Source organism: Fusarium fujikuroi, chromosome FFUJ_chr02 (genome assembly GCF_900079805.1).
Source record: "Fusarium fujikuroi IMI 58289 draft genome, chromosome FFUJ_chr02".
In the NCBI taxonomy this organism is placed as follows: domain Eukaryota; kingdom Fungi; phylum Ascomycota; class Sordariomycetes; order Hypocreales; family Nectriaceae; genus Fusarium; species Fusarium fujikuroi.
In genome coordinates, this window is record NC_036623.1 from 956383 (window position 1) to 981340 (window position 24958).

At 49.3% G+C, this 24958-nt stretch overlaps 8 protein-coding genes; 3 read left to right on the forward strand and 5 right to left on the reverse strand.

The window, feature by feature from the left end:
- Window positions 1-208: 208 nt before the first annotated feature.
- On the reverse strand, window positions 209-3224 carry FFUJ_04988 (related to UPC2-regulatory protein involved in control of sterol uptake; the record flags this gene model as incomplete). XM_023571660.1 has 6 exons in its annotated part: window positions 209-553; window positions 615-1263; window positions 1316-1378; window positions 1430-2051; window positions 2107-3015; window positions 3086-3224. The coding sequence occupies 6 exons, from the start codon at window positions 3222-3224 to the stop codon at window positions 209-211; spliced, it is 2727 nt and encodes a 908-aa protein (XP_023425928.1).
- Window positions 3225-8673: 5449 nt separating this feature from the next.
- Window positions 8674-10149, forward strand: FFUJ_04987 (related to methyltransferase involved in pre-rRNA cleavage; the record flags this gene model as incomplete). Its single annotated transcript, XM_023571661.1, has 1 exon — window positions 8674-10149. One exon carries the CDS (start codon window positions 8674-8676, stop codon window positions 10147-10149), a length of 1476 nt encoding a protein of 491 aa, XP_023425929.1.
- A 337-nt stretch (window positions 10150-10486) lies between these two features.
- Window positions 10487-11795, reverse strand: FFUJ_04986 (related to SNARE binding protein; the record flags this gene model as incomplete). XM_023571662.1 has 2 exons in its annotated part: window positions 10487-11208; window positions 11273-11795. The coding sequence occupies 2 exons, from the start codon at window positions 11793-11795 to the stop codon at window positions 10487-10489; spliced, it is 1245 nt and encodes a 414-aa protein (XP_023425930.1).
- Window positions 11796-14918: 3123 nt separating this feature from the next.
- FFUJ_04985 (related to acetyltransferase) lies at window positions 14919-16043 on the forward strand (the record flags this gene model as incomplete). XM_023571664.1 has 4 exons in its annotated part: window positions 14919-15269; window positions 15339-15749; window positions 15802-15888; window positions 15939-16043. 4 exons carry the CDS (start codon window positions 14919-14921, stop codon window positions 16041-16043), a joined length of 954 nt encoding a protein of 317 aa, XP_023425931.1.
- A 271-nt stretch (window positions 16044-16314) lies between these two features.
- FFUJ_04984 (probable orotate phosphoribosyltransferase) lies at window positions 16315-17019 on the reverse strand (the record flags this gene model as incomplete). Its single annotated transcript, XM_023571665.1, has 1 exon — window positions 16315-17019. The coding sequence occupies one exon, from the start codon at window positions 17017-17019 to the stop codon at window positions 16315-16317; it is 705 nt and encodes a 234-aa protein (XP_023425932.1).
- A 585-nt stretch (window positions 17020-17604) lies between these two features.
- FFUJ_04983 (probable GTP-binding protein) lies at window positions 17605-19705 on the forward strand (the record flags this gene model as incomplete). XM_023571666.1 has 3 exons in its annotated part: window positions 17605-17734; window positions 17798-19605; window positions 19664-19705. The coding sequence occupies 3 exons, from the start codon at window positions 17605-17607 to the stop codon at window positions 19703-19705; spliced, it is 1980 nt and encodes a 659-aa protein (XP_023425933.1).
- Window positions 19706-20283: 578 nt separating this feature from the next.
- On the reverse strand, window positions 20284-22237 carry FFUJ_04982 (probable RAB GDP-dissociation inhibitor; the record flags this gene model as incomplete). XM_023571667.1 has 8 exons in its annotated part: window positions 20284-20478; window positions 20527-20681; window positions 20734-21273; window positions 21354-21699; window positions 21768-21795; window positions 21855-21914; window positions 22043-22067; window positions 22192-22237. The coding sequence occupies 8 exons, from the start codon at window positions 22235-22237 to the stop codon at window positions 20284-20286; spliced, it is 1395 nt and encodes a 464-aa protein (XP_023425934.1).
- A 1034-nt stretch (window positions 22238-23271) lies between these two features.
- FFUJ_04981 (related to ribosomal protein) lies at window positions 23272-24090 on the reverse strand (the record flags this gene model as incomplete). XM_023571668.1 has 2 exons in its annotated part: window positions 23272-23529; window positions 23590-24090. 2 exons carry the CDS (start codon window positions 24088-24090, stop codon window positions 23272-23274), a joined length of 759 nt encoding a protein of 252 aa, XP_023425935.1.
- Window positions 24091-24958: the final 868 nt, after the last annotated feature.

Below are 24958 nucleotides of genomic sequence, written 5' to 3' on the forward strand. Positions count from 1 at the left end.
TCCGCCAGACTTCCAACGTTTCTTCAGGTCAACCGAATTTCGTGAATATTGCTTCCACCCCTTTTCCCCGATTTCCCAGATCGCTAAATGATACCTGAATTTGATATTCAAGGCACTGGTCAAAAAGCAGAGCGTACGCTGCATTATAAAAAGCTCCAGAAACATGATATCCATAGTATATAACACGCCAGTTCAGCTATACGTAGCTTTAATTGTCATCCTTAAGATCGAGAAACTCGAGATCTCGCTCAACACTGAGCAGGCCCAACGCAAGCGAAGCCCGTTCTGCCTTGGGTATTTGGATACGGCGAACTTCGCCTGTCTCGACTTCGTGAATGAATCGATCGATCTGTCGTGGGTTCTGCCACCTTGCGACAGGCACTGGTTCGGTCTCCGGGGCACGTTGGTACGGAGGACCACGACCAAGCTGCGCCGCCTTGATCCAAGAGGATTCGCATCCAGTGGCAATGCGTTCTGCTGATTGCCAGCCCGTCAATCGAGTGATGTCCCGTAAGTGACGTATCACCCAATGCCGCTGTTTCTCATCCTGATACTAAGCAGTGTTAGTGAGTGGCCTTGTCTTGTCAAAGGTCTGTGGCTGGCAAAAGTCATACCTCAATCGCTGCTACAAAAAGGCAGAAGCAACTCTCGATGAACGCAGCACTGACAAGAGTTGTGATCTCCGTTGCCTGTGAAACGTCTTCCGACAAGCCAGCTGCTATTCTGCCCAGTTTGTTCGAATATGGACCTGTCTGTCGTGCTGACATGCCAGCTGCTTGCATCGCCGCAGGAGGCATCGAAGGGTGGCATCGCACAAGATTTATCATGCCCATGTAAAAGTTCATCCAGATTCCGGCAACAGAGAACGTCCGATATTGCATCGTCATTCCGAATGGCGAGTCTCGTTTGTCTGAGAACTCTGGCTTGAGCGGTTGAAACTCCGGTCCTAGGCTGCTTTCATATGCTTCGAAGCCCCGCTTGATAGACTCCCACTCCTCAAGGGCAGCCTGGTAACTCGCGTCTGCATCGTGATCATCTGTAGAGTCACTCTGTGGCGATGTCTCGCGGGGTGGTGTAAAACCTCTTGGTACGTGGAACTTTCCATCCGTAGGAACGATACCAGGGAATGATGGTGGTGAACTGCCACCAGCTCCAGGAGGAGGTCCCCTGGCGAGACTTGCTTTTCGTTTTCTTGAAATATCTTTGGAAGAAAAGTCTGCAAGCCTGCCAAGTAAAAGCATAAGATGATCATACGATCCATATCTGTGAACCACGTATTAGCAACAATCGGGTCTATATGGTAAATCTCACTTACATAGCTTCAAGTTTTGAAATTGGTGCCCTGGGAGGACACTGAGACCAACATTCGTAGTTCATGCTGTAACAGTAAGCTTTAAGATCGAATGAAGAATACGTGAAGGGAGCTTACAAGAGTCTGGTACCTGCCAGCATGCTTTGATACACGTCCATTTTGCAATACCACCAGAATAAATCTCGGATGTTTTCGTAGTGCTCGATATCTCTATCGGTCACGGTCTGAGATAGGTCGATTGGTTGTTTTTCTCCAAGTCCATAGTCCTCTGCCATTATATGCTGACCCGAAATCGCCTGCAAAAGGCTGTAATCCAGGTCATTTAGTTCGCTCTGAGAGGGGATGCTCAGACCCGGGAAGAAGCTGTCCATTTGGTTCTGATTCTGGGCGTCTTTTTCTGCCTGCTTGTAACGTTTGACTGGCAGATATTTCCTTGACATTTGTCTAAGGGGTATTTCGCTAAACAAGATTCTAGCTCCAAGAAGATGATTGCACCATTTAGTATGATCCGAAGACCACACCTCAAAATACGACAACAGCAGTGTCGCGGCTACTGTTGCAGGTTGTGTTCGTCTGAGGGGTGTGTTGACGTTTCGAGCTATTCGGCGGATTGCCAAGTGATAGTGTTTCATTGCAGCTGTGGCTGGTATGTTTTGCAGCTTGGCTATTTGCAAGGCACCCAAGGCAAGCATAGAGTGAAGCAACGCGGGGTGGTTCAAAGATATGACGGGGAAAGTGTCTTGGTATTAGTTAATAACAGATATCAATGCTGTCATGAGGGGTACATGACTTACAACTCCAAAGATTATTAGCTCCTTTCGGGGTAGGGTCGAACGAGTTCTCGCCAGTATGATCAAAAGGATGCCTTTCATACAATGACATGCTTGGGCCAGTAACTTGAATAAAGTGCATGAAGATTTGCAACATTGCAGGATCCTTGAGTTCCGTTATTCGAGCTGTAGCTGTATAGTCAGAGAGAATATTGCATTGAGCAAATGTCGAAAAGGTTCGGACTCGTGTGCCGTTTGTGTCCCACGTTCCATTGAACTGCTTCATGACAGGTCCAAGAACTTGGCGAGGGTCTTGAACCTCATCGTCTGATTCACCCATCGAAGCATCATCCTCCGGCATTTCATAGTGGTCATAGTCGAAGTCAGGTTCAGGTATTCTGTGATTCAGCTCCTCCATCCTTTCTCTCTTGATGGCAACAGGTTTCAGCTGGTTACTACCCGCATAGGAGAGACCATCCTGTCCATTGTAAGGAGGTTCCTCATAGTGTTGTCGAGCGTCAGGGGGCGGCCTAGGATATCCCATCGGTGGCTCGGGAGGCATCATACCGTTCGGTTGGTGATATGGATGAGGCATTGATGGAGCGTTGAAATCGTAGGGGTTAGGAGGCATAGCTCCTTGTGCATGAGCATAATGCCCGTAGGGTGCCGGTTGATGTCCGTGATAGCCAAAAGCAGGTGGCTTAGGAGCAATCATAGGTAATGGGCCCTGAGAGGTCTTCGCTTGTAAGTGAGGGGCAAGGTGCGTAGATCCAGGAGGGTAATAAGCAGGTCCAAAAGGGCCTCCTTGTATCGCACCCATAGGGTCCTTGAAGACAACACGTTGGTTGTAGCCCTCGCAATGGCGCTTAGATTTGATGCAGTTGTTGCATATCGGCCTTCCTTCGTCGCATTTTATTCGACGCTTGCGACAAGCTGTTGTCAAGCTTGCATTAGTATCGTTGTGCTCGAGTCACACTTGCAAGGGGGAGATGGATCGACTCACTTAAACATCCGGTCTTTGTCCTTTTGCGAATGTTATTCCTCTTGCGATCTGTCTCTTCTCTTGATTCATCTTGCTGGTTGGAGTTTGCAGGGACCTTTTGGTTCGCAGATGTAGACGACGATCCAGTTTCTTGATCCATGATGAGGGGAGGAGACACAACACAGGTTCCAAGTAATTCTCGATCCGCACAAATCTCTCTCTAGTTTGAGTGGCAATTTTACATGACGTTGATGAGTGTGAAGGTCTGTGGTTCAAGCTTGAATCTTAAGCCATATTATCGAACGGCACTAGTTGTATTTTGCAGAGGAACGAACAATGGAATGCCGACTGAAGTGGTCTAAGAGGCTGTTGGCTAGAAGTTAGAGGCGATTCGATCGGGAAAAAGAAAATGGCTAATGGAACGGAACGGAGCAGAATTACAGATTGGGATGGGAGATATAAATGACTGCAGAAATATGACTTGGAATATCGAGAATAGAAAACGGGAGGTTGCATACAAGGGGATTGACTCAAGGGGGAGAAGAAGTGATGTAGTTCGGCCAAGGATTGCGGGAGAGAAAGCCAGAAGAGAAGGCAGACGCAGAGCAGAACAAGAGAGCGGCCCAGGGCCTGGGAGCCGTCTATCAGTTGACTTATGGGGAAGCTTCTGGAGGCAAGTAATGGAGCAACTGAAACATGCTTGTGTAACTCGAGAGTCGGCGGTTTGCCAATTCAACTGGGCCGTCGGAGCGAGTACTTGTCTGGTCTGGCCTGGCCTGGTCTGTTCTGTTGTTGGTCCCCTTGTGGGTTGAAGTATGGCCGGCGACAGGGACTCACTCCCCAACTGCGGGCCAGGTCTAGATAGATGATGAACTTGTGCTCAGTGCTTTGTCTTGCCCATCTGCGAGGTGAACAGTGAGCTTAGGATGTCCTGTCTGAGTTTGACCCGCTGTCTCTTATAATAGATATTGTATGGTTTATCTCTCTTGGGTTCTTTTTACAGCCAAGAGACAGACAGACAGACAGACAGACAGACAGACAGATGGATCCTCTACGTCTGGCCGCGGGGAAGAAAGAGGGGTTCAGTTGGTTCGATTGTAATAGCAAATGATGATTTTCCAAAAGTGTGCAAGTTTGTAGTAGTTAAAGTGATTTGGTGAGGAACGAGAAAGGGCCGAGGAAGGGCAGCGCAGCGCAGCACGGAAACCGGAGATACTGGAGGAGTTAAGTCACCAAAGTACCGAGGCCGACAAGAGATTGAGGTGAAGTAGCTTGTTAGGGCCAAGTAGAACTTTGGCGAAAAGAGAGGTCAAAGATAGGATAACTATATGTGGTAACCAGGTCGGACGGTGGTGGAGTGGATGAATGGGGTTTATGGATGCTTGTGGTGGTTCTCCCCGTGTAGTAGTGTAGTGTAGTGGGGGGGACTCCTTGGGCTCTTTCCGGTGATGGGTGATAGCGTCTGGGCATAAGTACTCCGTAAATTGGCAGGCTCTAGTCTACCTAAGGTAGGTAGAGGTCCCATAGCGCACTTGTCTTCTTACACAGTGCAGTGATCCCCAAATGCCGGGCCCAATCAGATAATAGGAAGCTCGAGATTAAAAGACAAGAACCCGGTTTACGGTGCTGGTAAGCTGCGTTAGGTCTTCTAACTCAGGTGATGAACCTATCACGGAGTAAAAGAATAGCAGGGTACAACGCAGTAGCCAGTGTAGAAGTGATAAAGATCCCTGGAGTGGACTCAGTGGAGAGGAGAGAGAAAAAAAAAAGGTGCCGAGGGCCCCGGTGGAAATGCCGGCAACTTCCTAATTCTGTTCATTACCCCAGATCAAAATTAGATCTGAGCATCTGATGAGTCTGAGACAGAAAAAGTAGAGTCAAAGCAACTCTCTCTAGGGCCAAGGGCAAGGATTAGTTAGGGGTGGGTATCACCAGGAGAAGCAAATGCAAATGCAATGCAATGGAGAGACACCAAATTTGTATTTTTGCCTGAATATGAACCAACATCAAAAGTCTTAGACTCCTAGGTTCTTTCGGTGACCATCATCATCATCATCATCGACTTGCTTTTTATAGACGAGGATGGATGATCAACAGCAGCACCTTTGAGGCACAGCAAAGGAATGAGTCCGCCTCGTTTCTGTGATGACGATGATGATGTTGTTGATGATGATGCTATCTCGAGTTGAAAATAGAAAGAACAAAAAGACACTGTTGCACCACTCGAGAAAAGGAAATGACAAAAGAAATCTGTAATAAATCATGCCAGTAGTACACATACTCAGAATACCAAGGACACTCAAGAGAGCAAACCACCCAAGTCCTTGCAGCAATCACAGGCACAGACAAAGTGATCAACATCGGCATCTCTCTTCTGAGGTAGCTTGCTTTTTTAGCAAATGGACAGGGATCATCACTAAGCCAAACAGATCAAGTCATCTCATGAGGCTAACAAGGACAAGACCTTCCGGGTGAGATGTCCCAGATGCCGACGGATACCAAATACGCTGCTGTACTGTGCCGTACTGTAGCATTGAGAAGGGGTTTCAAAGCCGCGCTTAGGGGGGAACTGCCGCTCCATCATATCACGCTGGGAACTTGGCTTGGCTTGGCTTGGACTTGAGGCACAGGCGCTAAAAGGCCAAGACACCGAAGCCCATCACCGTCCCCTCCTTTGCTTCCAAGAGACAAGTACCGTCGGTAGAGCAAAAATTGTCTTTGAAATTAGCATGGGAGTGGATTCCAATGTCTAATAAAACCTGTCAGTTGCAGAACTGAGTTAGTCCAGTGCAAATCCCGTCTTGGAACGGAGGGTGATGCAAATAACAGCATCTATCACTCAATATCTCATCAATCACAGGGGACTTCATTGACTGGACTGGACACACAGGGAATGGCCACGCTATGATATCAAACAGTTTGCTGTCAAGGAGACAATACGTATCCGTAGAACTCAACCATGATATCAGTTGAAACAACGCCAAACAAAAAAAAAAGACGCTATTGTCGAGAAATCAAAGTTTAGCTTCAAGTCTCAACTTTATTACGCCCGACAATTCCGATCTCAGCTCAACTCCAAGATCTTTTCGTATTGATAGCTCGCGTCTATCTGAGTACGATTGAAGCTTACGCCACAGGCTGTGTCTAACGTATCTACCTTAACTCAGCCATTTCTCATTCTTATTTTGGCATTCCCAGCCCTAAATGAAGCTCACCATGACGGCCTGGCTGCTTCCATCACACCCTCTCATGTCCTAACATCCCCCTTTGAGCTCTTGTTGTGTGCTGGCTTGTGGAAAAAGGGGCAATCTAACTTGGTACTGCAATCTCGTCCCTAAAATCCTCCTCCTCCTCCTTCGAGATTAACGTTAACTTTACGGTCGGGCTCTTCTCGGACGGTTCCTTTCTTCCCGTCCGCCGAAGCCTCCGAACGAACGGCTGCCATAACGGAAATTCAACCTTATTACGATGGATACGATTACCAACTTCATCTTCATGTTTGTTACACAACGTCAACAGTCTAAGCCTTTCACTTTTCCCGATATCAACCGATACCAAGCCCGTTGGGCCGTCAGGTGAGTCCAACCGTTGGTGGGTGAACGTTTCTGTCCTGTATTTCTCGATTGTTCAGTCCATACCAGGGCTCTCTGTACAATTGTAGCCAACACTCATCAACATCCAATCCTTGTGATCATGGGCCAACTCTTGACGCAAATATCAGCTAACCAAGGTAGGGACCTTGGTGTCACACAAGCAGAGCACGGCGTTGCACACCCTTCGTTTCCCGTCTTGTCTATTGTCTAGAGTCTCTTATGTCTCTCACCAAGGTACGACAATGATCATTGCACAGTAGAACACAGCGCCTTTGCGTAGCCTCAAGGTTCTCTGCATCATCTATAGGTCTGGTCTCTTTCCGGCTTTGATCGCCATTGGAAGCTCATCCTTGCTGCCTATCATGCCGTGATCCCCGGCGCTGGACTTTCGTTTCTTCGGCGTTGAAAAGTGTCTCTATCTCACTATTATAGTCGTTGTACAGGCGCCTATAAAATAACGCCGTGACGACAAAGGTCTCTGGAAGCCTACGGTTAGTTATACCTGTGCCTCATACTCTACGTGCTTGTCCCACGAGTACGAACCTTGGATGTGCACCTGGCCTTACGCAAGAGTCCTTAAGGACAATTTGTAGGTGCGATGGTGCCTCAGTTGAGCATTCAGGCAATCGGATCGAGAGACCGCAGCACGCTGTTGGTCTGTAGTATCATCACGACATCAGCTTTCCTTTATTATTATCTGTGAGCACTTCTGGCACAGCTTGTTCTAGGCTTGATGTCACGGCATCGCAACCTTCTATTCATCGGCATGAAACTGTTGTGCCCAGCGAAATCTTCAAAATGGACAGCGCCACCTTGATTGATGCGAACCACGACCCCGATGCCTTTTGAGCATGTTTCTCGTGTTCAGATGAGGCATTTACAAAGTAACCCGGCGTTAGCGATGCTCGCTCGTCACAAATCACCGCAATCGTGTATTCATTGGACTGCATGTCCTTCCTTGGGCGTAGTCGTAGGTCGGAACTCATGCATTCGAGGGCATGTCGAGATATTCAATGCCACAGATGTAGGGCGGGTTACGATGGTTCGGCATCCCAATGTGTGTCTTGAGGCTCTTTTACTGTGTCCGGTGACTAAATAATGCAATGATACCAGCTGCGAGTCAACATCTGCACATAGCCGCTTTCTCGAAGGACACAATATGCAGTTGATGCTATGATTCGTGCGCAACAATAGGCGTAAGGTTGAAAGGGCCAATCCGCTTCAAGACTCTGTGGTCTCTTTTCACTGTCATTGCTTATCTCAGACCAAAACTTAGGCTCCATGGATATTGATGCATCATAGGGGGCATTCGTTGGTCGGGATGTTGTTGGTCAGCATGAATTACAGGCGCACCACTCGAATTATTACCTTTCACAGTCTTACCAACTTCCAGTAAGTAACTTGTGAGCTTTCAAACCCCCAAAACAGAATGTGAACTGCGGATCATGTTGTCTCATTACACAAGCGAGCATTCCACCATTTTGGGTGGAGGACTTTGAGCATCGGGGATACGGACAGTGAATCCCGCTCAGAAGACACCATGTTTACATGGAGATGTGAGACATTTTTGAAGACATCTGTTTGTGAGTTGATGTCTCGGCTCTTTAGAAGGGCAGAACTTGTAGAGATTGTTCAGAGAACAGTGATACTCTGGTCAGCTAAGGATGCTCAGTCAGAAAAATGAAGATTGTGCTGCTATCGATAGACGAATGCGTAATTATTACTATTTCTATTTAAGAATCATCTCTAATCATAGAGTTCATGTAAAAGCTTCCCTATGCACCTAGATATTCGAAATAGAAGTCGTTATCCTTCAAGCTTGAATGATACTGCCTTATTGGGTGGGGTTCGTTAACATCCACAATAGGCAGGTGCACGGGCCATATGCGGATCTGCCCAGACTCTCAGGTACGTACCTCCAGCAAAATTCAGATCTACGAAATTTATCAAGCGAAACTTCCATCAGCATCAAACTCATCAACCACAACCAAACATTGAATCACTTCCAATCAGAAAATGTTTGCTGTTCCAGGATGGTCCGTCTCAGCGGACGGCCTCAAGTCTGAGGCCCCCGGCCAAAACAATAATAACAGCGCGCCCGGCAAAAAGTCCAATAAGCGCAAGCGCAACAACAACAACGCTACTGAGAATGTCACAGCTTCGACTGTCGCTGATCTTTGGGAGTCCGTGATTGAGGGAAAGAAGACTGAGCAAACCAAGTCTGAAAAGGCTGCCAAGAGGCAGAAGAAGCAGAAGAAGGCTAAAGATGGTGAGGATGAGAAGCTGAAGGAGGTCGATGAGACGAAGGAGGATAAGAAGGAGTGTGATGATGATGAGCAGCCCAAACCCAAGAAGGAGAAGAAGGACAAAAATCAGAAGCAAAAACAGAAGTCTACCGAGGACTCAACAGAAACCACCACTTCACCAGCTAAGGCCGTCGTTGCAAAGACAGCACCTCTGCCTCCTGCTCCTCCCAAGCTCACTCCCCTACAAGCTTCTATGAGAGAGAAGCTCATCTCAGCACGATTCCGCCACCTCAATGAGACACTCTACACCCGCCCCTCCGAGGAGGCTTTCAATCTCTTCGATGAGTCCCCCGAGATGTTCGACGAGTACCATGAAGGTTTCCGTCGTCAGGTCAAGGTCTGGCCTGAGAACCCTGTCGACAGCTTCCTCAAGGATATCCGCACACGCGGCAAGGTCCGTCAACAAGGTAAAGGCAGACCTGGAGCTCCTCCTACGCCTTTGGCTAAGACACCGCTACCTCGTACACAACAAGAGTGTACCATCGCCGATCTCGGCTGTGGTGATGCTCGTCTTGCAGAGGCTCTCCAGTCGGATGGCAAGAAACTCAAGGTTAATGTCAAAAGCTACGACCTCCAGAGCCCAAGTCCTTTAGTCACCAAGGCTGATATCGCCAACCTGCCTCTTGCTGATGGTTCCGTCAACGTCGCTGTCTTTTGTCTTGCTCTCATGGGCACCAACTGGGTTGATTTCATCGAGGAGGCCTATCGCATTCTCCACTGGAAGGGTGAGCTCTGGGTTGCCGAGATCAAGAGCCGCTTTGGTCCCGTTAGAAACAAGAACGCCCCTGTAACCCACAGTGTTGGCAACCGCAAGAAGAACGCAATGGCCGGCAAGAAAGGCAAGAAGGGTGCTGATAACGATGCCGAGCATGATGAGGATCTGGCAGTAGAGGTCGACGGCATGGACGATCGCCGCCGCGAAACAGATGTTTCGGCGTTCGTCGAGGTGCTCAAGTCGCGCGGTTTTGTTCTCCAGGGAGATCGAGAGGCCATCGATCTGTCCAACAAGATGTTTGTCAAGATGCACTTTATTAAAGGAGCATCACCCACAAAGGGAAAGCATGTCAAGGAGCAGGAGGCCCCCAAGGGTAAGAGGGGCATTATTCGCAGGATAGATCCCATCGATGAGCAGCCTGAAGTTAACGAGGCTTCTGTCCTGAAGCCTTGCGTCTACAAGATCCGGTAGAGACAGCCGGCAAGAGGAGAGGGGAGGGTTTCCATAGATTAAGTCAGTTCCTGCGATGAACAATACCCGCACCAAAAGCTAATGAGCAATTTGTACTTCATAACTACTAACGTTTGAACCTTGTATCTTGAATACTCCGATATGTCATGCCACATTATAGCGAAATGGTCGTGCCTGTTCCCTAACCATCCCACCCCATTTGTAGACAATGAAATCTTTCTATCCGCCCGCTAAAATACGGGAGAGTTGGATACTCATCTATCATTATGATCCTCCATGTTATTCATTTTTTCCCCCTTGATCTTTTTCTGTCCAGTGTGAGGTAGTGTTCACGCCACTAGAAGAAAATCAAACCGGCAGCAACATCCGGGTCGCCCTCTGCGGCCTGGAGGGCCTGAATAGCTTGCTCCCGAGTGGCACCCATCGAGATAAGGCTCTCGATCGCTTGTGGCGAGATGTTTGTTGTTGTCGTGGCAGGCTGTGCAGCAGGACGCGCTTGGGATGCAGAGGGGGCGGGAGCTGCAGCTGCAGCAGGGGATGGTACAGACTGAGCGGCTTGCGGTCTGGCAGGGATCTGCTGTTGGTGCTGGCCAGGAGGCACAACGGCTCCGGTACGTTGTCCGATTGCTGTGCCATCGGGACCAGGCAAAGTTGGCTCTTGTGCAGCCGCCTCCTCTTCCGCCTTGGGGATCTCAGCCTCTCCCAAAAAGGGAATCATTTCACCTTGGATAATGAGCTTGTCTCTAGCCAGATCAATAGTGGCCTGGTGTCGTTTCAACATGTCGAGACCAAGCAAAAGGTCAACTGATCGGCCCTCCATGACAGTGAAGCTGCAGGGGAGGAACAGGTTTCCAATTTTGATCTGGGCGGAATGAACACGGCCGATGATTCTTGCAGTTCCGACACCGTGAGCTACACCAGCAAATCGAGTATCGATCAGTCTCATTATGCCACAGGCCTCAGCACATGAGGGAGACATGATAGTGGCTTGAGCACCGGAGTCCACAAACGCCTTGACTGGGTGGCCATTTACCTCTACATCAACGTAGAGCATGTGAACTCTTCCGAAAACTGGGTTCGAATGGTGTCAATTGCAGTTCATATCTGTCATTTCAAAACTTACCTTCGGGGTTGTGTTCCATAGCATTTTGCAAGTTCTCCATGACTCGCTCCTGTCGAATCATCTCCTCAATCTTTCTCTGGTTCTCAACGTTGAAAGGGTCATCGTTCAGTCTCTCGATCTCCCGCTGTCGTTCCTGGCGCTCGCGTTGCTCTCGATTCTGACTGTCATGGAAGATTTGTGCAAAACGGGCAGGGTTGTCGACGGCTGCCGCCAGTTCTGGGTGTTGTGACTGGAGTTGTTGTCTCAGGGCGGGCTGGCCAAGAACCTGAAGGCGGATGAGCTCAGGATCCTGCTCGTTCTGGGCTGGTCTCCTAGGCTGAGGGCGTCGAGGTTGTTCTGGTACACCAGTGCTTCCTCGCATATCTCTGACGTGCACGGCCAACATCTCTCCATCCACGATCTGCAGCTCCTCCATGGTCTGGGTATCATCCGAAATTAGGCGGCCGTTGTGGTAGATGTGCTGCGAGGTTGGAGGAACGGTCGATTCTGCCTGAATAGACTCGCGAAGGGTAGCGAGTGTCATGTCGGGAAAGATCTCGAGGGTGAGCAGGCTATCCTGCTCCCCAGCCTGGGGGTTGAATATGTTAAGGGTGATGCGCCTGTTGTCAGTTAGCATCCAATAGCCGGAGATGACGTAAATATGTCCGGGCAGTGAACTAACATTGTGATGTCTGTTGTTGTTCGTCTGATATTTTCCCTGGGTATGTTTGAAGTGTTTAAGTCTAGGCCAGAGAGGACGAAAGAAAGTCGTCGAGGGCTCTCGAGAAAGTGGCTGGTCGTGAGAAGAGAGGAGTAGGCGTGGCCACGAGGGTGGCTAAGAAAAGAAAGCCCAAACAACTACTTAGCTACCTAAGCACAACACTGTAACAGCTCCTGAGGTAAGGTACCCACTGGGGATCTTCAAAAATAGGAGCCCAAAGTGCCTAAGAAAAGCAAGTCGACGTGGTAAGCGATTAGTTGAAGAAGATTGAGGTGAAAACGATCGTGAATTTAGTGCACGAGGTTGGTGGGTGTAAAATAAAATAAAAGATCGGAGAGGAAAGAACAGATGAAGATGGAGACAGATGCAGGTGCAGGCTGGTGCAGGCAGTTGCACATAAAGTTCCAAGCAAGCTACTGGCTAACGTTGGAGCTATTGGAGGGGCCGTTTCCGCTGCCGCTTAGGTTCCGCTGGACCTGAGGGGTAGTTATGCCGCTTGATGCTTAATAAAGAGCAATTGTAGCTCTGAGATCACTCAGCTTCGCTTCTCACACTGGTTTCATATGTTGTCATGAGAGCAAGGAGCTTTTTATAGCTTACCCCAATTGAGGAAGAATACAGGGTAACGGACATGTTTACAGTTGCTTTGCGGTTCATCGTACCTGTAACAGTACCAGTCATCGACTTACATCATATTGCACCCCTCCATTCTGCCCTACCGTAGCTCGGGCCAAGAAGGTCATCAGCCAACCAAGTTCCATATAATAAGAGCATTCTTGACATGGATGGATATTCAAGTTTCTCTTATGGTTACCCTCAAAAACACCCCATCTCAATCCTTCTGACCAGATATTTCCTGTTTTCGCTGTCAGCGGGCTTGCATTGTATCCCTCATGTACCTCTAGGCACAACTGCACATACGCACGCTCACAGTCAAGGACCACGCAACTGCTGGAAGCCGACGGAAGCCTATGGATGCTGATTACCTACAGTACAGTTCGTTCGGACATGATTGCGGAGAACCAGGCGCCATTGACGATGACGAATGAGTGCTCTTTATGCAGCCAGGCAAAGGGGACAGAGCGCTCTATGGGTCAAGGAGGTGACCGTGGAAGGGGACGCAAGAAAATATAGCACATCTATAGTGAGTGACAAAAAGACTTGGTTAGGGCTCTCATATATATAGCAGGCCCTGAACTAATCCTTTTTGGCACCTCATTGAAGGTCTGCAGCTTTCTTACTCCCTGAGAGTGACATATCCTTACAAATGCTACTGTATGTACAGCACTACTCCCAGGTTCCTTGTCCTCGCAGATCCAGCATTGGTAACCAGATCGGGCGAAATGCAACGATTTTGTTCCAAAGAAGGCATCATGCATAGGCCCCTTGGTCTACATACATAACTAAACCCCAACCGCTCCTGTGATATTGAAGGCCTCACTGGGGAGAGAACGTGGGATATGCTTTCGCGATTTTGTGGCATACCAGGATAAAGGAACCCGGGATTGCATGCGGCTGCTGCCGTTTCAGGGACCCCCCAATTGCTGATCGTCTTGGTTACAGCAACAGGCAGGTCGCCCCGGGGAGGCACAGAATGATCTCCTGCAGGACTGCCACCTGGAGGCACAGAAAGGCACCCTTGGTTTGAACATGCATGCTATAGACTTGCTATTCCGGTGTGCCGTTGCCTGGGCCAAGCAAGATTTTTCACTGTTAAGGCTGCTAGTAAGGTTTCATCATGGTTATCGTGAACTGATTGACGTTGAGGTGAAGTTGGGACCATTATTTATTTATCTATCTGTGACTGTCACTGTCACTGTGTAAGATTTCATACGAGGTACAGTATTCTCAGCAGCCACGTTTCTGTACCCTTGTTACCTGACCGTCGTTAAAATTCCGAATTAACATAATATCAATGCTTATCGTCTCAGATAGGTATGTTGAAAAGTTTAACAACAACCTTGTCCACCATTGACTTATTAATTGCTGTATGTTAGTCTTCGTACTCAGATTACCCTAGACACCTGAGATGGCATCTCCCAACCATCAACACATCAATGAGTTCCTTCTTGATATTGATTGACCTGGCAGCTGCTTGACTCATTTTCATCTGCAATTTGCCGTGACTTCCTATTCTGTTTGTTCTCCTTTGTTGAGGTCACGCGACTTTTGATATGTCATGTGCCAGACCCAAGCTACCACTGGCGATGGAGACGGAACAAGCTCTCCCCGCTCATGAACCCATCGGGACGAGAATGGTAAAGTTGGGAAGAAAGACAATTTCTGAAGGTCGGTTCAACACCCATTTTCACTATTTTCGACATCGTCAACAGTCGTGCAGCACTCTCACAAGCTCTGGAGCCAACTGTCACAACGCCCTGAAGCCATTGTCACCTATACCCACTGATTGAAACTGGCCCCATTCCGGCGCCGGCCTCACTGCATCATCCGATCGCTCGGCATTCGTGGGTCCACCAGAAGTTGAATGGGCAAACAGGATAACTAAACCCGCCGTCGTCCCATGACGTTTCATTCACTGCCAAACGAGTCTGAGTCTCTCTGTGTGATTCAGTAACCAAAAACTCACCCGATTCTGAGCCAAACGGGGTACAAACCTCCTCAACGCTTCACACCTGAAGACGCCTGTGCCTCATACCAACGCTCATTGTGCACGGGTGAGCTTTAGTTCCTCTCGTCGCATCATAATCATATCATCAAGAGACAACCTCAAATTTGCAATATAATCTCAACGCAAGCACAATCGACGAAACAGAAAGATCTTCTGCGACAGCTCTCACTACTCGAAAAAGGCCCACAAATCTCACCTGCAGCTTTTATTCTGACGACCGACTTATACTGAGGTAGTACCTCTAGTAACCATCTATCACCGGCTCAAGACCCTTTCAGGGCTCACCTTTCAACGTGGCAACCGAAACTCAAACCCTCATGGGAAGCATGGAAAAGAAGAAGAACAATGAATTCGCTTCTGCCGCCAGAGATATGATCTTCTCCGGCGGCGTATTCGAAAACCTGGAGAACGACGATTCTGACGGCGCCATCGACGACGGAGACGCAGATGAGGACATGGTCAATTCAAAAAGAAACTTCTGTCAAATGAGAATCCAGAAGAGGAACTCAGAAGCTGGCCTTCTGAAGAAGGTCATTCCCTTTCACTGGGCTCCTATGCTCTCGCCCCTGACCGAGAACGATATCGATACATGCGTTACTCTTGAAAATGTCGCACTTTCAGAAGCGAGGTATAGATCAACACGTGAAAAGGCAAGTCATGATATATGGGTACCAATTCGTTGTTTGGAGGGCAATGGGACCACCAGCTCAGGTCAGATTTGCTAACTACCAAAACAGATCGAATATCGTATTCGGAAATCAGGGGTCTGCTACGGTTTGTTCAATACCGTGAGGCCAAGCGATGTTAAGAAGATCTCTCTCACAACGATGCAACACAGTCGGCCAGTCGAGTCAGGACGATGCGATGGAGCCAAACATGTCATGTTTGCGCACGTCCTTGCAACACTTGGAACCCACCCAGTCGTAACTGATGCCGACATGGCCATGCCCGAGAACTGGAGAGACTCGAAAGCAAGCAAAGGTTCACCTCTAGGCCATCAATCTTCTGGGAGAACAATCTGTCTCCATTCTTTCATCGTGTGTCCAGAGGTCCAGGGAGTTGGCATCGGAAAAACGGTGATGAAGTCATATCTCGAGCTTATGAATGTATCTGGAATGGCTGATCGAGTTGCCATAATTTGCCAACCGGTAAGCAGCCATAATTGACACCTGAAATTCGGGTCAAGCTAACATGCCAAAGTACGCGATCCAATTCTATAAGTGCTTTGGATTCAAAGACCTTGGACCAAGCACAGAAGCCCTTGCTGGTCAAGGCTGGCATGCCATGGTCAGTAATACCTCCATGACATAAACTGAAAGCCACTGACATATGACTAGGTGCTTGAACTCCGTGGTCCTACGAGAAAGACCAAGGAGGAACCCACACGGAGGAACAAGGAAGGGGACTCTCCAACATCAAAGGCGAAGAAATCGCCATCATAGATTTTTACAGGCTTGCTGCCAGCTTTTTTTTTGGCAGTTGATCAATGAGTCTCCGCTCAAGAAGCATCTGTTGCTTCATCTCACTTCACATCACCAAGATATCACCAAAGTAGTCGCACCATCGAAAATAATGAGATAGCTGGTCTATAAAAACCGCATTTGCGTGTTCAATTTCTTTTTTTTTATTTCCCATTCCGTCTATTTTGTGACCTTTTGATATCATAACCTCATCCGTTCAACACCCTTTTCTTTTCTTCCATACGGTAAGTACTTAGTCGCTGGCCTTGTACTTGAGACGGTACTCCTCAGTTCGCTTGATGTCGTCCTCTGAAGCAAAGCTCTTCATACCAGCAATGATATCATCGAGGGTCAGGATAGCGAAGATGGGAATGCCATACTCCTTTCGCAACTCGCCAATGGCACTGGGGCCAGGCTCGGACTCATCACCATTGGTAGTAGGGAGCTTCTCCATGCGGTCGAGGGCAACGACGATACCAACAACGATACCGCCCTCCTTTCGGATCTTGTCGATGGCCTCACGCTTGGCAGTTCCAGCAGTGATGACATCGTCAACGATGAGGATCTTCTTTCCCTTCAGAGGCGCACCGACAATGTTACCGCCCTCACCGTGGTCCTTGGCCTCCTTGCGATCGAAAGAGTAAGAGACACGGTCGAGGTTCTCAGGGGCGATCTCGCCGAGTTTGACAGCGATGGAGGACGCAAGAGGAATACCCTTGTAAGCGGGACCAAAGATGATATCGAAGTCAAGGCCGGTCTCTTGCTGAGCCTCAGAGATGGACTTGGCGAAAGCAGTAGCAATGGCGCCGGCGAGACGAGCAGTGTGGAAGAGGCCGGCGTTGAAAAAGTAGGGTGAGATGCGCTTTGACTTGAGCTCAAAGCTGCCAAACTTGAGGATCTCGCCAGCGATGGCGGCCTGCAAGAATTCTTGCTTGTAGGGGGCGAGTTGAGAAGACATGGCTATTTATGTGGTTATATATGAATTGGTATAGGTCAAGATTGGGAGTGAATGTTTCTAAAGCAAAGTTTGCGATCCCCTCTTGCCGGTCTCTCTCTCTCAGTGGTGTTGAGCCCGGAGCCGGCCTTGGACCCTTCGGGTTCAATGTATGGCAGCGGGGTTGAGGTGGGGGAGATGCAGATAAAGAAGTACCATAAAAAAGTTCGGTTAGCAGAGAGAACGGGACCGAGTATATCAAGACATGAATTTTATGTTCTATATAATGTAATTATCTTCAATAAGCACTCATTTAAGGAATCAACAACATTGTATAAATACTATAATATTCTTTCAACCCATTGTCAACTCCTCTAGAACTGAGACTGCCTGAGTCCATCACACAAAAAGTGACTTCTCTCTTATCGATAAGAAATCAGACTGACCGCCACGACCCACTAAGAAAAAATATTCGATCCAACTAAATTTTGCCATCTCTGATACCTCTTCTTCGAGCGACGAGCGACACTTTCTCTCTCCGTCCGTCTCTATCCTTTTTGATACCCCCCAAAAAACAAATCCAACTCCAAAAATACCAGATCGCCCAAGATGAAGACGACCTGGAAGGACATCCCCCCGGTGCCTACTCAGCAGGAGTTTCTGGATATTGTTCTGAGCAGGACCCAGCGCAAGCTGCCAACGCAGATTCGCGCTGGTTTCAAGATCAGCCGTATTCGAGGTTTGTGACTTTTGTCTCGCCACAGCCAGGATCGCAGTAGATCACTAACATAGACTCCCACAGCTTTCTACACTCGAAAGGTCAAGTTCACACAGGAGACCTTCTCAGAGAAGTTCGGCGCCATCCTCGAGAGCTTCCCTCGTCTGCAGGACATCCACCCTTTCCACAAGGATCTCCTCAACACCCTCTACGATGCCGACCATTTCAGAATCGCCCTCGGTCAGATGTCTACCGCCAAGCATCTGATTGAGACCATCTCCCGCGATTATGTCCGTCTCCTCAAGTACGGCCAGTCTCTGTTCCAGTGCAAACAGCTCAAGAGGGCCGCTCTCGGTCGCATGGCCACCCTCATTAAGCGACTCAAGGACCCTCTTATGTACCTCGATCAGGTCCGCCAGCATCTCGGACGTCTGCCCTCGATCGACCCCAACACTCGAACCCTGCTCATCTGCGGTTACCCCAATGTTGGAAAGTCTAGTTTCCTCAAGAGCGTTACTCGCGCCGATGTCGACGTTCAGCCCTATGCTTTCACCACGAAGAGTCTGTTTGTCGGTCACTTCGACTACAAGTATCTCCGCTTCCAGGCCATCGATACTCCTGGTATTTTGGATCACCCTCTAGAGGAGATGAACACCATTGAGATGCAAAGTATCACTGCCATTGCCCATTTGAGATCCGCCATTATGTACTTTATGGATCTTTCAGAGCAGTGCGGATATACAGTCAGCGCCCAGATTGCCCTATTCAAGAGCATCAGGCCTCTGTTCTCCAACAAGCTTGTCTTCGTTGTAGTCAACAAGATTGATGTTACTCGACCCGAAGACCTTGAGCCCGAGCTTCAGGCTGAGCTCCAAAGCATCCTCAAGTCTGGTGAGGTCGAGATGCTCCAATTGTCCTGCAACACCCAGGAGGGTGTTCAGGAGGTCAAGAATGCTGCTTGCGAGCGCTTGATCGCTGAGCGTGTTAACCAGAAGCTCAAGGCTGGTACCAACAGCAGCGGAAACATCGGTGGCCGTCTGGCTGATGTTATGTCCCGTATCCACGTTGCTCAGCCCATGGGTGGTCAGAGTCTTGAGACTTTCATCCCCGAGGGTGTCAAGGACCGCAAGAAGTACGACAAGACCGACCCCGAGCGCCGAAGACTCGCTCGTGATGAGGAGGAGGAGAACGGTGGCGCTGGTGTCTTCAACGTCGACATGAAGGCCGACTACATGCTCGCCAACCCCGAGTGGAAGTACGACAAGATCCCCGAGATCTACGATGGCAAGAACGTCTACGACTTTATCGATCCCGATATTGAGGCCAAGCTCCAGGCTCTTGAGGAAGAGGAGGAGAAGCTCGAGGCTGAGGGCTTCTACGAGTCTGATGAGGACATTGAGGATGACGAGGAGGCCGAGGTCATGCGCAAGGCCGAGCTGATCCGCGAGAAGCAGCAGCTCATCCGCAACGAGGCCCGCATGAAGAAGCGTCTCAAGAACCAGGCCATCATTCCCCGCAAGCAGATGAAGAAGCCCCTCTCCGAGTTCGAGGATGCCCTCGACCAGCTCGGTGTCGACACCACCGATATTGCCGAGCGTGCTCGCTCAAAGTCTCGTCCTCGCGGCCGTTCCACATCTCGCATGGGTACCGAGGACCCCGATGCCATGGATGTCGACGGTGGTCGCAGCAGCACTCCCCGCGAGCGTATGCGCTCTATGAGCCGACCTCGAAGCCGTGCTCCTACTACCAGCCGCCGCGACGATGGTGTCGCAGACGAGGCCACTCGATCCAAGGCCGATCGTATCGCCAGGCTCAACCAGAAGCGCATGAACCGCATGGCCCGACAGGGAGAGGGCGATCGACACACAACCGCCTCCATCACCAAGCACTTGGTAAGTTTTACTCACATCCATATTTATCTCAGAACGATAACTAACACATTACTTTCAGGTCGTCGGAAAGCGTGGTATGGGCAAGACAAACCGCAGATAGAGAGCCAACACCAGGCTTCCCTTTCTTCCACCACATTTGGTTGTCTTTCTCTCTTTTCCGGCATATTTTCGCGGGTTCGCGGGCTGTGGGTTTGCCTGGGAGTTTGGGCGTATAGGAAAATGGATTGCGATTCCTTCGCTGCGTACGTACGTGCTTGATAAGAAAAAAGAATAACTTGCGTGTCGCGTTGTTGCTTGGGATGAAGAAGCTCTGTCCGAGTTCAGCTAGATAGTAGATATCACGGCGCCTCCTTGAGAAGTACTAGAAAAGGGGCTGCCAAACTTTTCTTTCCTTCTCTTTAACAGATCATGATTTATGAAGCATATAAAAGTTTCAATCAAATTTCATATTATCCACCCAAAATATTATATTTGTGTATACAGTTCAACAATATTCATTTGACTTGTCGTGTGAGATGCTATCGAAAGAGGTATAATGAGATTGTGCCCAAGACGCACCATCGGTATCGGCCAATCTTCTGAAAAAGCAAAACAATCCTCCTACCCTGCCGGCTCTGTTACAGTGGTGTGGCCTTGTTACTCTTTTATCCTATTTGCTAGGAAGGTCGCTGAGATTCTTTACTGCTCCTCAGCAACCTGGATACCTTCCCTCAAACCCTCAACCTTGAGCTCCTCACCGGTGGCGCGGTGGTAGATGTCCTTGACGTCGTCGGTGGTGGTCTCGAAGTGGCTGGTGGCATCGTAGCTCTTGGAGATGAAGATGTTGTCCTTGGTGCCATCCTCAAGAGGCTCGTAGATGGGAATAGGGGGACCCTAGAGATTGTTAGCGTGTATGTTGGTATTTCAACCCAGGTAACTTACCATGAACTGCTCCTCAATCTTGCCAAGGCGGTCGAGACCAGCCTGGAGCTCAACGTGGTGGTTAGCTGATGTCTCAGCAATAGTTGAGACAATGGCGATCCAGTAGCCCTTGGGGCAGACGTTGTGAGCAGAAGAAACGCAAGCAATGTAGATGTCTAAAAGCCAATGTCAGAAAATATTTATGACGATCAGAATCGGAGTAATTACCGTTCTTTCGGCCAACTTGAGACTGGGGAATGATGAGCTGGGCAGAGTCGGCATCGTTGGTACCAGCAAGCGGGTGCTTCAGGATGCAAATAGCTCGAAGGACGTGGCCAACAACCTTAGCCTTGTTGGGGAAGTAAGAGGGGTCACCGAGGATCATCTTGGCCTTGGTCTTGAACTTCATCTCCTCAACACCAGTCATGGTCGCCTCGATGCCAACGGCCTTGTCGCCGTCGTACTGGATCTCGTCGATGTTGGTGTTGAGCATGTAAGTTCCGCCGTAGATGGCAGACAGACGGGCGAAACCCTGGGGAAGCTCGCCAAGACCGTAGAGAGGGTAGATGTAAGGAGACTTTCCGTATCGAGCAACAGAGTTACCGTACAGGCGGATTCGCTGGATAGCCTCGGGAGCCTGGCCAGGGGTGGTGATGTAGTCGTCGGTGAGGTAGAGAGCCATGGCGTGGCCAATGAAGTCCTTTGTGGTGGCCTCGAGGCCGAACTTGTCATAGACGTCCTTCATGGTGCATTTGTTGATATCCAGGCCTAGACAGAGGGTTATTGGTCAGCAAATTGTCTGATTTCGCAAGATTTATTTGCTTCACGCATCTCCTGGGAAAACGTACCCTTGTGTGTCGCGGGGTCCTTGAGGTCAAAGGTGCCAACCCACTCAATAAAGGACTTCATGCGTCGCTTCTCGAAGATCCCCATGAGGGGAGATCGCAGAGCCTCAGCAGCATCAGAGGGTACCTTGGCGACTGTAGCCTTGTTGGAGGCACCCTGCTGGACGTAGCTGCCAGCGACTTGCTTGAACTCGAGGTACCGTGTAACATCGGTGGAGACGAGAATGTTGGTCAATTCGCCGGAGGACATGAGGAACTTGGGGACAAGGTCGATGTTCCAGTCGTTGAGGCGGCCATATTGCTTCCAGGGCTCCTCGCCTTCGCGGAAGTTACCGTACTTCTTGAAGAGCTGTGGTCTGTTGTTAGATATCGGCCTGGCAAGATATAGATCGGGAGGTATGAATAAAGGTTGCGTACAGTCTCGAGGTTCACGGAAGCTGCCTCACTGGGAAACAGTTAGCTTTTTGTTTATAGGAATTTAGTTGCATTCGGAAAGAGACTTACCCGCCATAGTGATCGTTGCGGTCGATATGGAGGACCTTCTTGCCCTTGACACTCAGAACACTGTTGAAGCACAATCAGCCATCACCGCCTTTACATGTGCTATCCCTATACCGCCTTGCAGCTTGCGCAGGTTTGTAGCGCCCTTTGCGACACGACGAAGTGGTCAAAATGGATGCAGTTTGTCTTACCCAGAAAGAATACACTCGGTCAATCCTGAAAACAGTCAGCATCCGCTTGGGAATACAATAAGTCGGCGGCATCAAGCCAAAGCTCTCATTGATGCGGGGATCCGCCTTGTGGTGGCAGAAACAGGCAAGGAGGGGGAACAAGAACGTACCAGTGCCCAGCACGATGACGTCGTATTCAGGAGCAATCTCATCCATGATGGCTATTCTCTGGTGTTGATGTTCGATGAACCGTTAGGTAGAATGATAGAGAGATAGGGAGTAAGAAGAGAAAAAGAGGCGGATTAGGATAAAATGGAAGCGAAGCGAGGACGAGGACGAGACGGGAGGGTCGAGAAGCTTGAGGGGACGGTGCTGTACGGTTGGCGGTTGCTTGCTTAGTGGCGGGGTCAGTCCCATTTACCTTTTACCTTACTTTTCTTTGGGGATCAACCGCAACTACAGCCTAGCTTCAGTGTGGGGACCCTTTTTATGGCTGGAGCTGGACAGTCTAACAGTCTGAGTGTGAATGTGGTTGACGCCTCTAACAACCAACGTCTTACCCAATTCATGCCTTTCTAATCTCACATATTCTCGCCTACAATATCAAATTACATTAAGATGAACACGTGCAACAAGTTTTGCTGCTGTTAGACATCCCGTCACCCCCTAATTCCCCCTTCCATCGTGGTCCGCTTTATTATCAAATTTAGCTTAGCAGCCAGATCAATATAAGAGCCCCAGCCACGACCCCAGTATCATCAATGGTTTATTACTATTAGTATATTGAAGACAGGGTCTCTCGGTCGTGTCTCCTTTCTTTGCCCCAATTGTTGACCTCCATATTGTTACATCTACGTTTCTAGTTTCTACTCATCTTGGTGGAGTGACCCCTTTCATGAGATAACAAGAGCTTGACTTATACAGTATCCAGGCTCATTACTGTGTTGGGATACGAAGTCAAAGAGTTTAGTATCCGTATGATTGCAGCTCTCATACGCGCAAGGTTGTCATTACGGCTTGAGTTTGTAATCTACGACGCTTGCCACAATCAATCTTGATTCATCATATGTATTCATGTCAGCAGCTCACAGAGCCCATATACTCCCATATACATGTTTGTTTCGTCTACTGTATCTTACATATCCTAGATGTACACGACGAATATGTCAACCTGTCCCTAACCAGGCATCATAAACCACCTCTCCCATCACTCAAATGGTACATGACGTCGTCTCGCTAGTAACGGCTTTTTATTGTTTCTTCACCTCCTTCTCAATCTTGGCCTCCTGTACTTCTGTGGCGACAGGATCAATCTGCTTGGCCGCCTCTGACTCAGCCTCAGGTTGTGTCCACTCAGTAACATCAACCTCATCTTCATATGCCGACGGTGTGTAGACTTGGCCTTCAATGCCCTCGAAGTTGATCTCGGGGTCGCTCATGGCGACACCGACGGCGTCTTGCCATGTGTAATATCGTTCCGTCAAGACGTGCTTGATGGCTCGCTGTGTCTTCAGGACCTTTCTTCAATGTCAGCTTCCCGCAAGTTATATTGCCTCGGATTATCTTACCTCCTCATCTCGAGTATCAATCTCTCGCTCACCGAATCCCAGCTTGGATCGAATGAGCTCTTGCCTTGATGTAGATAGCATGTTCCTCTCTCGGCAACACACCCACCACAAAGAGTGTAGATCTTCCCACGACTTCTTTCGCAGCTCCTCAACAGACCATGCACGTCCATGCTCCTCAGTCTCCTTGGGTGTTGCCAATGCCTTTCCTTGTGCTGGGAAGAATCCCCACAGACCATGATCAGGGTCGACCTTGATCCTGGGCTTGATCTGTCGTGGCTTCGGTAGCGGGATGTTTGACATTGACAGAGGCTCGCGAGGTCCTGATCCGTACAGACTACTCACACCTCGCTTGGGGTTATTGTCTTTTGTCTTTCGCTTGCATTGTGGTGTGGTCGTGGAGAAGTAGGCGACTCGAGATGTGGTGGCGGAGACCTTTGATGATGAGGCCTGGGCAATCCGACCGGCCAGTGGCCGTATCGTACTAGGAGCTGCCATTGACATTATCGTGCCTGTCATGGGGATTGAACGAAGCTATTCGCTTTTCAGCTCATCCCACGCATTCGCAAAATTTGGGATACCGTAGCTCGCGGGGCCTCGGGCGTCGGCGTTACGTTGCGCCGACGTCAATTATAGTCACGTGCTTTGGTGTACCACACATAGCCTCACCGAGTCTCACCTCGTGCCTCACCGAGCCTTACCAAGAGATGGATCTCAACAGTGGGTTCTATGGGACAGGCGCTTGCAGCAAGCACGGATGCCAAAGTTCGGTACAATGTACATGGTATTTTGGGGTGGGTGATGCGGGGGAATACTCCAGATGCCCCATCTCATAACCATCTTCTAGAACAAAGCAATTGTTGCCAGTTCCTGACTAGGACCTAGGACGACCACCAAGAGCCACATCAAGGATGCGGGGAGAGATCCATCACTAGGAACGGGCAAGGCATGAAGTTGCTAACATCATCTTGGGCTCCACGTTTGGAGATCACCGCCGGTAGAACATGCGTCATCCATGGTTGTTTTGATACTACTGCGTCACCAAGAGTTTCAGGTTTCAAGGAAGTATAACAGAAAACAAAGTGATAGGAAACACATGACATCCTTCAAACCTTCGCGGACACATAATTACCGCACCATTGGGAAATGAACGGTAAACCTTGAGGTCAAGAGGAGGAACTCAACAAGTGCAGTGAAACCACCCTATACCACAGACTTCACAAAGTCAATCTGCCACGGACAAGCCAGCACCAGCTCTTTGCGTTCGCGATGTTACCTTCAGGGTAGATCTGCACCTGGCATAACCTATGGCACTTGCGCTTGGCTACTGTACGATGGCCTGCAAGCGTCTTGTTTCGGTACTTTACACGTG